At 32.1% G+C, this 15665-nt stretch overlaps 2 protein-coding genes across 2 annotated transcripts; one reads left to right on the top strand and one right to left on the bottom strand.

Annotated features, from left to right (window-relative positions):
* Window positions 1-286: 286 nt before the first annotated feature.
* On the bottom strand, window positions 287-4881 carry LOC122579761. Its single transcript, XM_043751989.1, has 3 exons — window positions 4654-4881; window positions 2781-2884; window positions 287-592 (listed from the first exon to the last, which is right to left on the bottom strand). The coding sequence occupies exons 1-3, from the start codon at window positions 4772-4774 to the stop codon at window positions 587-589; spliced, it is 231 nt and encodes a 76-aa protein (XP_043607924.1). The 5' UTR covers window positions 4775-4881; the 3' UTR covers window positions 287-586.
* Window positions 4882-12580: 7699 nt separating this feature from the next.
* Window positions 12581-15274, top strand: LOC122578962 (patellin-1-like). Its single transcript, XM_043751029.1, has 4 exons — window positions 12581-13664; window positions 14423-14547; window positions 14639-14780; window positions 14876-15274. The coding sequence occupies exons 1-4, from the start codon at window positions 12639-12641 to the stop codon at window positions 15125-15127; spliced, it is 1545 nt and encodes a 514-aa protein (XP_043606964.1). The 5' UTR covers window positions 12581-12638; the 3' UTR covers window positions 15128-15274.
* The last annotated feature ends 391 nt before the right edge of the window (window positions 15275-15665 follow it).

Consider the following 15665-nt stretch of genomic DNA (forward strand, 5'->3'; position numbering starts at 1 on the left):
TATTTATTATAGAACTTATATCTCAAAATGAAATGGAATTAGACTCGATTTTTTCCCTGCAATTTATACAAATTAAGTTAGAAAAAGAAGGTAAAACTCTTGATTTGTTCATAGCAAACCATGAACAAAGATAAGTCATGTATCGATTTTAAAGGATTTAACACATGTGCATTAGATTGTGTAGATTGAGCCCCAGTTTTAACATCCATTATGCAATAGGACGAACCTAAACATAGACCTGAACCTAATCTATACAATACTAAGTTACGAGGCCACACACAATGTGTTAGCTCAACTGGTAGTAGATTCAACCATATTTTGATAACTTCTGGACAAGCAAAAAGGTGGTTACAAATAGATCATTGTGCAAAGAGTGCATATTCTTTGATTATTACTAGCATTTCAGAATTATCTGAGCACCCAATCAAGATTGGAGTCGCAAAATAAAATTAAAAAAAAAAAGAAAAAGAAAAACTAGTAGAGTTAATGAAATTCTTGAGATATTGGAGCTTTATATCAACACTGTCTGATATCCGTAAACTTCAATCTCTGAAAAGTTTGACTCAAAGAACCCAATCCAGTAATGTCATTCCTAATCAATGAAGAAAAAAAGTTACGATATTTTAGTAACACTGCTCTCATAAAGTAGACAAGCAAATATCATAGGCATATCTAGCTTTCTAACACAGCTCATACAAACACTTACATACTATTGTGTGATGCCCTATTGGAGGTGTATATACAACTTACAAAAACACAGATACATACTATTGTCTGACGCACTGGCGGCGACAACCATACTCACTTTTGGCATATATAAAGTAAATGATTCATTGAACTTATGAGCAAATTATAATGTGTACAAGAATTATTGATTTTGATAATTGAAAAGGCAACTATGTTCAATGTACACACAAGTACACTCCGACTTCAGTTTAACAAATAAGTAGGCCTTTAAACCTACAACAATATGTAAAATCCTTATATTTTATCGATTGCCAGTTAAAATATATAAAGAAAAGCAGTTACTACTTTAGATATAGGAACCGGTCTTGCATAAACTTACCGTGGTGTTGGTCAATATTAAGAGCACAAACTTCGTTTTAGAATATAAATTATAAGGGTGTTGGTCTGTACCGAACATCAAACCAAGTTCATATCTAATATGCTCAACTGGCGACAAAATACTTGTTAAAGTCCTATATTAGTAACCAAAAATAGCAATAAGAGATTTGGCCTATGGAAAGTTTATGACAATGAAGCTAGTATACACAAAGGGTATATTACTTGAATTGATTATCGGATCTGTTCAAGTTAACTACACAACGTAGAATAAACTGATATGTACTCTCTCTCTCTGTCTCTCTCTCTCTATCTATCTATCTATCTATATATATATATAGGTTTTAGGTAAAATAAAACAAGTATAAAAGTAAAACAAATAAAACAATAGGTTTCCATTGACTAAAAATCAACGTGCATCATGAAATTCATCGTGTATCAATTGTTTTGTGAATCTCCGTGCATCAATTTAACCATGATCTAAGGTTCAAGATCTTATCTTATTTGTTTTACATTAATACTTGTTCTACAATACACTATATAATATATAAGATCTTATCTTATTTGTTTTACATTAATACTTGTTTACAATACACTATATATATGTATATATATATATATTAATAAATAAGCTTGGAACTAGATTTTGTTAAGTAAGAAAACCTTATTCCACATGTAGTAAGTGTACTAGAGCTATTGGAACATATAATTTACAAAAACTATAAGTTAAGAAAGAGTATTTCTTTGTGCTGATATCCAGATGAGATTATCATTACTTAAAGTGTGTAGGGAATTACATATAATTGTAGCTATTTACTGTAGAAAACCATTAATTACACGAGTATTTGACATTCAAAAAATCAGAACAGGCTCCAAAGTATATGACTCTAATTGGTTGGTTATAACTACCAGACTTTAGGCCTAAAACTTTGAATCAGGGATCAGTAAGCAGCAAAGACTGGGTGCATAAGTAATGGGCACTCTGAGCAATCCGCACCGGTCCTTGTGCATCTCTATATCCAATCCACCCAAGATTACCGCCTCCACCACCCTACTAAATCTTCCATTTATCGTGAATTCAATCTTAGCACAAATATCACTATACCTCGAACTTTTTGCAAGCCAAATAAAAGGGGAAAGGCAAAAGAGAGTTGCAAGGAGGAGCAGTTTGTTGGTTTTAGTTAGTTGACATTAAATAGTTCACGAAAGCACTACGGCATTCCCCATGGAAGTGAAATGTATTGGTTATGTCATTATAATATGGTAACAATTGGCCTATATTATGGGGCATAACGAGTTAGGGGGGGTCTTTGGGAGTGCATATTTTTAAGCACTTGTGGCTTAAAAAGTTTGTTCAAAATGTGTACACTCATTCAGCTTAGAACTAAGTAAGATTTTCACCTAAAACACATCGAAACACTTCATAGTGCAATTTAACTTTTAGAAAACCAATAAGCTATATGCAATTAAGATATTACTATACTAATTTCCAAATTCAATGATTTAATAACATCACATCAGATTATTAACATTAGTTAGCAGCTTGTAAAATACTGAAAACTGAAAGGCACACATATAGTTCCTAGAAAATACAACATAATTTATGTGAACATGCAAAAATGAAGGTAGACCTATAAACAATCTTTTTCTTTTTTTACCTATAAACAATCTTATTGACAGAGTATACGTTATGTTAAAAAAAAATAACACCAAACTACCTTAGAATCAACACCATCAAATTTCTGAGCGCACTCTGAGTATGCAGATCCAATACCCACTCCTGCACCAAAAGCAATTGATGCCCAGCGTGTCACGGGGGAGCCTGGAAAACATCACAAGTTATTTCATCAAGTATGCTGGTGTATGGTGATATTATCTATCAAATACTTGATGCATTATTAGTCAAAAATTTAAGCTGAGAATAAATAACACAAATGACCTTTTAAACAAGTGTTTAACATTTAAGTTCATACACTAGAGCAGACACAATGGAAAGTTGGGAACCAAACGTTATTTGGTTTTTCCATGTATATCAATATACCAGAAAAGAATTATAATAGTAAGCTTCACACGTTTATACACATTTTTCAATATACAAGGTGTTAAGTTCAACGCCTGGTCCCGATTTCAATATGTTATTTAAAACTTTGAAATTGAATTCATTACTCATTAAAGACCTTAATCCAATACCAAAAGACATCAGAACTGAAAGGTAAGTATGTAAATAAGACCTGTGATCTGAAGACAAGAAGAAAACACAGACACACAAGAGGCCACCCAAGGTATTATTACACCAACTTAGGTGGATAGACAAATGCATTGCTATTTACAAGTTTAAAACCTATTCAGAAGAGATGAAAACAGACCGACCCGAACACCATCAGAGTTTGCAACTGAAGAAACGTTAGCAGTAACACGCCTAAATAGTTTACTCAAAATTTGTTGTAAGCAAAGGTGAAGTCTGTTCAGCATTCAGCTTCTATAGAGTACTCATGTTATATTGTTGAGGATGCTAAAAATATTTGAGAATCTGGTAAGTGGACTTTTTTTGCTAATCATATTTAACTATTGATGTGACCCCAAAATTATAACAAACTAATAAAGAAGCATAATTTCATGCCTTCCATTTGCCTCTCTTTTTTTTTTTTTTCCGAAAGAATGAGGCTCAAGAGAAAAGTCTCCTTATGGAGGAAAGGGTAGGCAAGATTATGCTATGAATCTGCACCACATTTTCCCCCAAACTGAGGCACCATATTTTATTGGCATCTAACACATGTCACCACCAAAAGCTTTCCTACCATTTTCACCGTAAGGTGCCTTGTTTTCCAATCCATTCCCAATGCATGGATTACAAAGCTTAAAAAGACGATACATGATGCTCACGGTCAGACACACAGATTCGGATTGAAAATAACATTTAAGCAATGCTTACATCACTATTTGAGCACTTATTTCTACAAAAGTCGATAGACACTTATCATGCAAAAAGAAGGTCCCAGAATAAAGAGGCCAACTACTAATATAGAATTCAATTCAAGTGTCTCATTACTCATTTCCCTCCAAGATGATAGAACATACAACTACACGCGTATATAAAACTGCAATACGCCTAATATCTAGGTCAATAACCATGTCAATGATACTCAAACATGCCATGAGCAATATGCAGATATATAGTATATGTCAGAAAGCAAAAAGCATACACGAATATGAAGCATATAGGCATACAAGCTTGTAGCTTTTTTTGTGTGTTTGGATTGGCTTATGTTGATTATGAAGCTAAAAAACTACTCAAAAGAAGCTTATATAAGCTTCTTAATAGCATAAGCTTAAAAGCCCATCCAAACACTTAAAAAATAGCTTATTTATAACAAAATAAGCCTAAAAAGTAGAAAAACCATAGGCAACCTAAAAAAAGCTAAAACAAAACACCTCCTCATTCAACAAATTATTCAACCAATAAGTGAATATATGAAGTGGGTATGCATCCATTACTACTGTATAAAACAGAATTACAATAAAAAGAGCAAAATAATTTTATTTTCTTCTATTTTTTTCTTTATATAAGTGTGAATAAATTGAAATACGTACGGAAGAGAAGAAGGCCGGCAAGAGCGCCGGTGGCAGAAGAGTAAACGAATCGACGAAGACCCAGATCAAGATATGCATCCCACTTTGCATTCACATCGTAAAGTTCTTTGCTTTCTGCCATTTTTTCAAGATTTCAGATTTCAAAGGGGGAATCCACAATTTTCTTTTCCTTGTCTTTCTCTCCCTTTTGTTTCGTTTTTGTATACACCTAGTTTTGAAGGATTTTAATTTAATTTAATGGACTATATATGTCTCTTCCTAAATTAAAAAATAAAGTAAAATAAACGTAACATAACTAATTATAAATGTATGCACTTTGAAAACAAATGAAAACACACCGATTTAAGAATTTACGATAATTAAATTATCCATTCAATATAATTTCATCTTTAACATTTGTTTGTGAAAGTTTTTCTTTTAAAAAGTTTTATCGGGTTAAGACAATATAATCTTACCTAAATGTATAATGAATAGAAGTTATTCGAAATATATGTGACACAGGTAGGTTAGATATTTGTTTGACACTTATAACCTCTTTACATGTGTGCATTTGTTAAAACACATAAGCTGTCCAAGACACATAGGTTTGTATTTTAAAGTCTATGAATTGATGGTCCATTGGTAGTTTTTTAGACCTTATGAAAATTTATTAGTGTTTGAATTTCACTTTATATATTTGTAAAAGTGGATTATTGCGGATATTTTGCGAGAGTTCTTGATTTATCTAAGATACGTGTATTTCGAGTTTTGCATACTGTGACTTTTTCAAATGCTAATTACTAATTACTGATCCATTGTTAAAAAAGATAAATATTAGTTTAAATGGCTCAAATATGTCAATTAAGAATATTAGTTTGCACCCACTAAGTATAGTGGGTCTTATGGGCTTAGCTTGTGAATGTCTAGTTAGTTGTATGGTTAGCTCATTTTGTAGCTTGTATTACTATTTTATAAAGACAACTCTGAAATCCATAACCTCATGTCTTTTTATTTCTTCTACTAGTCCAATAGTTAGGTCTTAATGTCATGTCAACGACAACTATGTCTAATGACCTGGTTCTTGTAGATACCTTGGTATCGTACGATGTGTTTCAAGCTGTATATATGGTTATTCTCACAAATGGCATTACATAGATACGTTGAAACAATCAAAACTAGCACCGGAATGCCTTGGACCAGGGATAATTATACCAAAAACTTGTACACGTGACAAATAGTATAATTGGAAAAGAACTCATATGTCATGTAAGGAACTCATAGTAGCCACAATGTAACAATGGTAATGCGAAGAAACATTGTTGAAAACGAAGAATAACCACAAGGCAGCCAACATTTGACTAACGAGATCTCAAGGGACACCTAGTAGGATCACAATATCCTAAGAAATCATTTGATACAACCCAAGAAAAAATATTTAAGTTTCAAGTGTGGCGACAAGACTTTTTGGGTGCGTTGCTAGAAACAGCTATGTCAAGGCAATAATTAGTCAAAAATCAACGAGTACAACTCGCCATTTTTCGAAGTTCCAAAAGGCAATCTAAAGTACAACTCGACAAACATAGAACAATGATACGATTTTGCATTCAAACAAGAGTCAACCTAGTAAATTTCAAAATCATCTTATTATGTTCTAAAGACTCCAAAAGTTTCTTAATTAAGAAAATAATAACTACTCGTATATGAATACTTCCTTGATTATCTAACCAAAATTCAACTTAAACCGCCAATTGTTTTGGGATAATAGGATTCAACTGATGGGATATGACTACTTCCATAAGCCACTCATAACCTTCTATCATTTTCATTCATATATATTCAAGCAATTCTATATCTTTTGTACTCGCATTCAGTCATGCCTTCAATGTAATAATTTACAAAACTATATATGATTGCACACCTTCTATCCCCTTATCTCTATTTTCATTGACTTTGCAAGAATGCAAACTTTTAATACGGAGTAACATCTATATGACACCTCATGTTGATCTCTAAGAATTTAACCATAATACTAATACGTTTTATTTAATTTCTTGTGTTGTTGATTTGAAATCGGTTGACAAAAGCCGGATAATGAGTTAATTGGTTATCCTTCTTTTTACATTGCCTTCAAGTTTTGTATTCAAGTGACTTGTTACATTTCATATGTATATATACATTAGATATTTAGATGTGTTATTGGGCTTGAACACGTACAATTAGATATTAGTATCAAACAAGAGGAGTTATTTAGCCGAATTTCACGTCGTCGAAGTAAGTTGGCCACTGGTCACGGCGGTTATAAATGCTAGAATTTTAACCTAAAAATACAAAATGATCACTTTATTCAATTATATAACCTTTTCAAAAAAATTATGTATAAGTTAGCTAGAATAAACAGCCAGTTAGACTCCAACCACCTACCTTAGCTGGTTTCTTCGCTATATAGGCTGATTGATTCATTAATATTAATATAGATATAGAAGTCGATCTTAGATAATAGCATTCATCAATAAATAAGAAATCATGTATCATCTGATGTTTCATTCAATCACGTAAATGTTGACTCATCATAACATATTTGTCATTTTGTATTTTACATTAATATTAATATAGAAGTCGATCTTAGATAATAGCTAGCACTTGGTTGTGTTTGCAAAGTATATATGATACGGAGTATAAATATAGTTTGATAACTACACTCTGGTTCAAATCGCCTATTGGCCGTCCTTCCCATAATATTGTTCTTGTTTGGTTGCATGTCACAAGAGATCCCATTATTCCATTGCTTACTTAAGTTACAAATATATTTTATATCTATGACTCAAGGGAATAAGGGATTAGTTAAATACATGTATATGTGATTCGTATAATTTTTTTTAAACAACGAGTTAGTAGTTAGTATTTAGCATCCGATACAACACAGTAACATCCAATTGGATAGTATGCGGAGCTCGAACCACACATGTCTACAATGAAACTCATGTCTCTCGAAAACCCCCCTTAATATATCTAAAGCTGTAAATATCTTTTGAATTTCTAGGTAAAATAAAACAATTTTGTAAGTAAAACAGATAAAACAATAAGATTTCGTTTACTGAAAATCATCGTGCATCATAAAAATCTTCGTGAATCAATATATATATTTGTGATTCGTGAATCTTCATGCATCAATTTTACCATGATCTAAGGGCAAAAATATTTGTCTTATTTGTTTTACATTAATACTTGTTTTTACAATAACCAACCCCGAATTTTATACTGTAAAATCAATATGTTTTACACTAACGACATATAGTTCAATTAGTAATAGTAATAGTAATAGTAATGGGTAAGACATATTTGTCACGAATAGAGGTTCAATCTTCCTAAAATAACTAAATAAATTAACAAATTATATGAAAATAGTAGGTACTTGAAAATGATATATTATTTAATGATAATATACATAACATTAAATATACATAAAGTATAATTTTTAAGCGCAAGTAGTAACGAGGATGTGACAGAGAATATGCACTCATCAACAATCATAACATTGAAAGTAAAAGATTCCCCAACCCCCTAATTTTCATTACAATCCACTTTTAGGTTGGAAGAGGAGGTTATACAACTTATTACTAATAATTTTAAAGTTTATACTTTAAATGAATTTAAGCTTGTTAAATTAAAAGCTTTGGTCATCATCAGGTTAAAATACAATTCCTAATAATAATTAATTGTCTTGTACATGCGTGAATACTTACAAGGAAGGCTAGCTAAAGCGACAATAGTGATAGTGGTAGTAATGGCGATAAGAAATAGGAGGTGAGTAACGACTGATGATGGTGGTGATGTTGACAGCGAGATGATGGTCTTGTAGGTATTTATGTGTTGACATTGAAAGGGTGTATGTATTATAGGAAATAGCTTGATATAACAACAATAAAAGATATAGGTAAAACATGCACATAAGTTTTCTTTTTATGATGAGGAGAGAGACGGGCTATAGATAGGAAAATGATTAATTATCTTAAATCTTCTACTAACAATCAACCTAAACCCATCAAAACATGATATGTGAATTACACTAACTCTCTTTTCAAATCTCGATATTGTTATGTTATGATCTTGTAATTAATTCAGAGTATTTTTAAAATAATAAGTTAGAAAGATATATCCTTAACTATCAATAAAAAAAATAAAAATATAGCATGAGAAGATTGAAATCAATAAAAAAAAAATTATTAACATTTCACATATGATGTAGAGAAACATGAGTTTGGTCCTTTATGATACCCAAACTATGTGAGTATTAAATGAAAATATTTTACTGATATCATAAGATTTACGAAAAGGCTATGATAATAATCTATTGTGGTTTTGAGACACATTGTCTTCTTTTACCCTTTTTATACTATTTATTAATACATGAGATAAATAATATGAGTAAGAAAGAACAATAGCTATTTTACGGTAACATATACACTTTGATGAAATAGAGTTAGATAGGTTTAACTAATGCAAATGAACCTTAATACTAATACTAGTCTACAATAGTAATTAAACTACTCGTATAAGTATATTACTAGCCATTAGGAAGCTGGCCACTCACAAAGATGTCGATGATGATATGTATTTAAAGTTGAAAGCAAATAGGGCCGACAATATAATTCCCTCAGCACCTGTTTAAATTTAGTTTAATTCAAGAGTATTTGTTATCATAAGTGTATATATGCCTTTGTAGTACGAAGTATAGTAGTTTGATTTTCAGAGTATCCGTCTATATAGTTAGATGAGGTTGTTCGAGATTTGATTATAATTTATTTTATTGCGTATTGACAATGTTACTGAATCTAGCTTACTGATACAGAAATATTGTGTTAATCTTAATGATGTGGTTATATTGTGGTGCTAAACTGCTAACGTGACGGTTATGTTACGTGGCACACCAATTTACTGTGGTGGTGTGAGGTGCATGTGACCTTTATTAATGGACAATAATAAATCTTCAAACACTTTTTAGTCATTTACAACAAATATAAATATTATATTGTACAGAGTACAACTGTATAAAACATAAATTGATGTGGATGGCTAAACCTTGTTATTGATTTTTCGTTTCCCTTTATTAATACAATCATGTAAACATGGACAACAGTTTCGAAGTTGATTAAATCGATTAGGTTACAGGGCGTGCAGTTGTGGTGTGACATGCTTCAATGAGTTGAATTGCTGCCCATATGATGCTCTAACTTAACCTTTAGGAATTATAGCCAATATATATACTAGCTAAGTTATACTTTAATAATTACAATGAACTTTTAGTATCGCGTGGTGATATTATAAAGCCATGTTTAGACTTTTAGTGGTTTTGTTATTATTGAGCTTGTGTCGGGTACTCGGGTTTGATTTGATCTATATGGGGTGATCTAGTTAAAGGTTATTTTAGGTTTGTTGACTTGAACATCTATAATTTGCATTTTGTTAAGAGTAATTATAACAATAGATTAGTGAATAACTCTCTTTAGAAAAAAGTAAAAACTCATCACAGATATACTATTGAATATTGATTACACCCTTACTAAGGAAAAAACATGCAGGTATATATATGAAAAATTAAATTTTTGAATAATTGTTTTTGAGAAGGAATTGTACATAGTTACCCATTAGGAGAAAAAAAAAACTAAGCCGATCAACAAAGAAACGCCTTAAGACCCAGATTAGCTAGTTTTCGGTCAAAGATCGTATAAATTATAATTGTTATCAATATTTAATGAAATTAGCTGGTTTTCGGTCAAAGATCCTACCGAATTATTTCTTCTCCTGGCACAATTTAATGTTATTCTAACAAAATAATAATGTAGAAAACGAAGAAATAATTGTACTACAAATTATACACTCCCAGTAAAGAAAAGACGTGTTGAAAGTAAATAAGATACAAACGTTACTGGATTGCCGGCGCACGGCGGACCTAACGGTCGAAAGTCGCATTGTGGGGTCCTTTAACACATTATCATTGCTCCCATCTCACCAACACCAACATTTGAGCTGTTTTTTTTAAATATTTTTTTTAGTTTAATATACATTTTTTAGTTTTAATCTTAACAAACTGCAGTTTTTGGACCCCACGTTTTTTAGTATTCATTAATAAATTAATAAATGAGTATCCGTAATGTAGGATGATTTTAAGACAAGTTTATTATATACTGTACTTAAAATTAAAATTCGTAGGCTTCATTTTGTATACGAGTCGAAAGATGATAATGGCCGATATACAACGACCCCAGTTTTAAAATTTTTTGAATGTAAAACAATATATATATTGAAAAAAGAGTTAGTAGTTAGTAATTAATAATTTAGCATTCGAGACACCACAGTGACATCCAATTGGGCAGTATGCGGAGCTCGAACCATGCATGCCTGAAATGAAACCCAAAACTCTTGAAAACTAATCAACTGATACAAATGTAAGAAATGAGATTCAACCCCTGATGGATTTTTTGAATGTAAAACAATATAGATTATTTTAGAATATTTATAAAAGTAAATAATTATGTAAATTAATATAAACATTAATGGTAGGTGAAAGTAATAATATTTAGAATTTTTATTTCAAAGATAGTTTATAAAATAATATAGATTAAATATTTTAATAGAATGAGTCAAATAGAAAATTTCTTATTTTTAAAGTAAAAGATCAAACTTCAATTTTTTTCCTTATCAAATGTTAGAAAGTTCTTAAAAAATTAATTTCTCATATTTTCAAGAAAACAAAATTGAGGCGTATTACTTTTTGAACGGCATATACCTTATTCTAATTTCATAGAACATTCATTTTCGAAAACCATTTATTCCAATCAAGATTGGTGGAGTCATTAGACGCTCTCAGACTTTAGACTTATGTTGGGTGTATTTACACCGATTCGGGACAAATTACTGCCCAACCTTGTAGCTACTCGACTAGGCTCTTAGAGTATTTCCAATTATATGAACATTTTTTTTTATTAATAATCATACAAAAATAACAAGACTCAGTCTCTGCATACGGGGTATGAGAAAGATGAGATGTAGACAGTCGTACGTCTTACTTCTATCTAAAGGTAAAGAGACTTCTTCCATAAAGATATCCGGCCAAAAAAAGACAAAAAGTATAAGAATACAAAAAGTTTAGTTACCATAATTGTCGGGCGGATATCACCTGACAACATTAAGAATAGGAAAAAGTAACAAACATACCACGTAATACATTTCGTTGCACATCTGACAATATACATAATTAATAGGACATTTGAACATACTAAACGACAACATTAAGACGTAATGGATGTAACCACCTGAATCAAGCATGTGTTGTGAGAGCAACAAATACAAGTGGCATGTGTAAGAACTCTCCTTAAGCTCTTCCTAACAAGTCATAGTAACAAATAGCAAAGGTATCAGCCAAACATATATACATATTCGAAGAAATTATCTATGGAAGTCCTGAGGTCCAAATGGGCTTAAATAAATTAACATGTGCTAAACAACTTATGAAATAGAGTAACTTAGGCCGCAAGACAAATGCAGTACCATTAAGAGGTGAAAAAATCATACGACATAAAAGAAAGATATCATGCAAGACATCCCCATATATAAATAGATAAACTACCCTAAAAGCTTTAAAGAAATTACTTATTTACCTTAGAGCCTCTCCAATGATAAAAAGTTTTTCTAAAAGCTTTTTACTAAAAAACTTTCATAAAAGTTTTTGTCAAAAAGGCTTTTACACCCGATGGTAAAAAGCTTTCATAAAAACTTTTTATAACAGTAACAAGTCTTAAAAAAAACTTTTCTAAAATACCATTGGAGTTATTTTCTTAAAATATGAACATTTTTTATTAATAATTTATATTTTCCTTAAATTCCATCCCGTTTATAAACCCCCTTTAAAACCCCTTCATTCCTACATCATTTTCTCACTCAAATATTCATTGCTTTGTCTCATTCTAAAATTTACATTCCAAAATTAATTCATTTGTTTCCAAAAAATGGCTGAGGAAACACTTGTAACACCACCACCACCACAATGTGCCGAGGTTGCGGTTGTTTCCGATGTCCCTGAAGCCGAAACATGCGAAAAACAAACCGTCTTGGCCGACCCAGTAAAAGAAGTCGATATCGAAAACGATAAGAAAGTTACCTCAGTTGGGTCATTCAAAGAAGAATCCAACATTGTTGGTGATCTCCCTGACCCACATAAGAAAGCTCTAGATGACCTCAAAAAATTGGTCCAAGAAGCCCTTAACAACCACCAGTTCACCGCTCCTCCGCCGTCCACGGCGGCTCCGGTACCGGTAAAAATTTCCGGCGAAACTCCGGCGATCGAAGCGGTGGTGGAATGCAAAGAAGAGGAGAAAGTTTCGTCTGAGGAAGTTCCGGCGCCGGCACCGGTGCCGGAAGAGTCACCGGAAAAAGAGGTGACAGTGGATGAAGACGGTGCGAAAAAGATAGAAGCGATACAAGAAACGATAGTGAAAACCGAGGTCCCGGAAAAAGAATGTGCTCCGGCGGAGGAAGCTCCTCCGGCGCCGGAGGAGGTTTCAATATGGGGGGTACCATTACTTGCTGATGAAAGGAGTGACGTCATCTTACTAAAGTTTTTAAGAGCTAGAGACTACAAAGTGAAAGAAGCATTGGCAATGTTGAAAAACGTGGTGGCATGGCGAAAAGAATTCGATATCGAAAAATTAGTCGAAATGGAAGAAAAAGATGATGAAAATGGAGAGAAATTTGTGTATATGCATGGAAATGATAAAGAAGGACATCCAGTTTGTTACAATGCATTTGGTAATAGTAAAGAGACATTTAGTGATGAAGAAAAAGTGAAAAATTTTATTCAATGGAGATTACAGTTTCTTGAAAAGAGTATTAGGAAACTTGATTTTACTCCAAATGGTGTTTCTACTATTTTCCAAGTTATTGATCTCAAAAATTCTCCCCCACTGTTTAAGAAGGAGCTCCGACAAGTGTTTCAGTGTTTCCAAGATAATTACCCTGAGTTTGTTGCCAAACAGGTAATTTTTTTTTTTTTTTCCTTTTTACTTATACATATACATACACGTAAAGTTTCACCTTTAAATTATAAATTAATGTTCATATATGAAAAATGTATGTGAATAAACTCGTTTAAATATAAACAAATTAAGTTATACATAATATTATCTTTGACTCTTTGTTCTATGTTAAAATGATTATTGCATATAATTTTGAAGGAATAATATTCTGTTAGTTTATTTGGATAGGAAAATGACAGACAGAAAGACATGTTGTGATCTTTGTACTTTTGACCTGTGGTCCATGGTCAACTCACTTTGCAACATGGTTTTGTTCCATTGCTCTGCCATCACTCCATCAGGGTATTATTGTGAAAAAGTAAAAACATGGGTTATTAAAAACAAATACAGTAAATGTAGGTTTTTAGGAAAAAAAAAAGAAAAAGGTTGGAATAGTTTTGTGATGAATTATGTTGTTTTTATCTAACCTCACTTACTTCATGGAGTCTTAAAATAATAAAATCAATTATTCAATGTTATTTTTCTTATTTTTATTTTAGTGGGTCGCTGATTCGACCCACTAATTCACAGAATTTATGCATAACGTCTACACATGCGGGAATGACTTAGTGAAATGGATTTACCTAGATACATTCAAACTTTAGACCTACAACCTTTATGTTAGCGTTGTACGAGTCTATGCTATTTTCTTAAACCCAACTTCCATATTGTTGTTAAAAATAAATGATATTGAGATAAATTTGGTTGTATTGTTGAAGGTGTTCATTAATGTTCCATGGTGGTACATAGCTTTCTACAAGATGATAAATCCATTCTTTACACAAAGGACTAAAAGCAAGTTTGTGTTTGCTGGTCCTTCAAAGACTACTGAAACACTCTTTAAGTAAGTTCTTTAATGGATAAATTATCATAACAATCCTATTCTTTCCCATAAATGTATATAAAGTTACTAACTTTTGTTGATACAATTTCAGATATATATCACCTGAGTTGGTTCCAGTTCAATATGGTGGGCTTAGCAGGGACGGTGAGCAAGAATTCGCCGCCACTGATTGCATCACAGAGGAGGTCATTAAGCCTTCTTGTGAACACACAATCGAGCTTCCTGCTCCCGAGGTACTGTCATTACAAATAGATTTTTTTTTTCTCTTTTGTATCTTTGTTTTGGATTTCAAAGACGTTTTTAAACGAATGTCATTGATTTTTTTTAGGTCTGCACAGTGGTATGGGAGGCCAGAGTGGTCGGATGTGACATATCATATGGGGCAGAGTTTGTGCCGAGTGCAGAAGATGGATACACGGTTATTGTTCAGAAGTCAAGAAAGGTTACAGGTGATGAATCGGTGATCAGTGGAAGGTTTAAATGTGGAGAAGCAGGGAAAGTGGTGCTTACATTCTACAATCAAAGTTCAAAGAAGAAGAAGGCGTTGTATAGGTTCAAGACAAAAGTGGCATCAGAGTAAAGACTGTTTCATGTTTCATCTAATACATTATATTCTTGAATTTATATTGATATTTGTGATTTGATTTTGTTTGTTTGGTTTGCGTTACCAAAATTGGGATGTAATGTTTTTGAAATTTGAACATAAGAGAAATGGATTGTGACCATATACTATTGGGTTCATTTGATATGTGCATGTCTATCAAATCTTTAGCCGGTTTTTTTCCACTCAGGTTTGACTGTTTGAGTTCATTCAACTCGGTCAAACCATACAAATATCCTACTGAGGTCGATTTGAGAAATTCGACCATTTGATTTGTGCATGTCTATCCAGTCTCTAGCCGATTATCTGTTTGAGTTCATCCACCTCAATCAGACCATTTCTGAGTAGGCTGCCGATGACAAAATCTGATATGTTGGATCCTTATAAAGTGGTATCTTGTGGTTCATAACAATGTTCTTTCATTCGAACTGTCAGGTTAAAACATTTGTAACTATCACTTTTATAATCGTTAAGATTTAAATCATTCAAAATACCATTCAGTCTTCGTTCATATTAT

The sequence above is a fragment of the Erigeron canadensis genome, chromosome 8 (genome assembly GCF_010389155.1).
Source record: "Erigeron canadensis isolate Cc75 chromosome 8, C_canadensis_v1, whole genome shotgun sequence".
In the NCBI taxonomy this organism is placed as follows: domain Eukaryota; kingdom Viridiplantae; phylum Streptophyta; class Magnoliopsida; order Asterales; family Asteraceae; genus Erigeron; species Erigeron canadensis.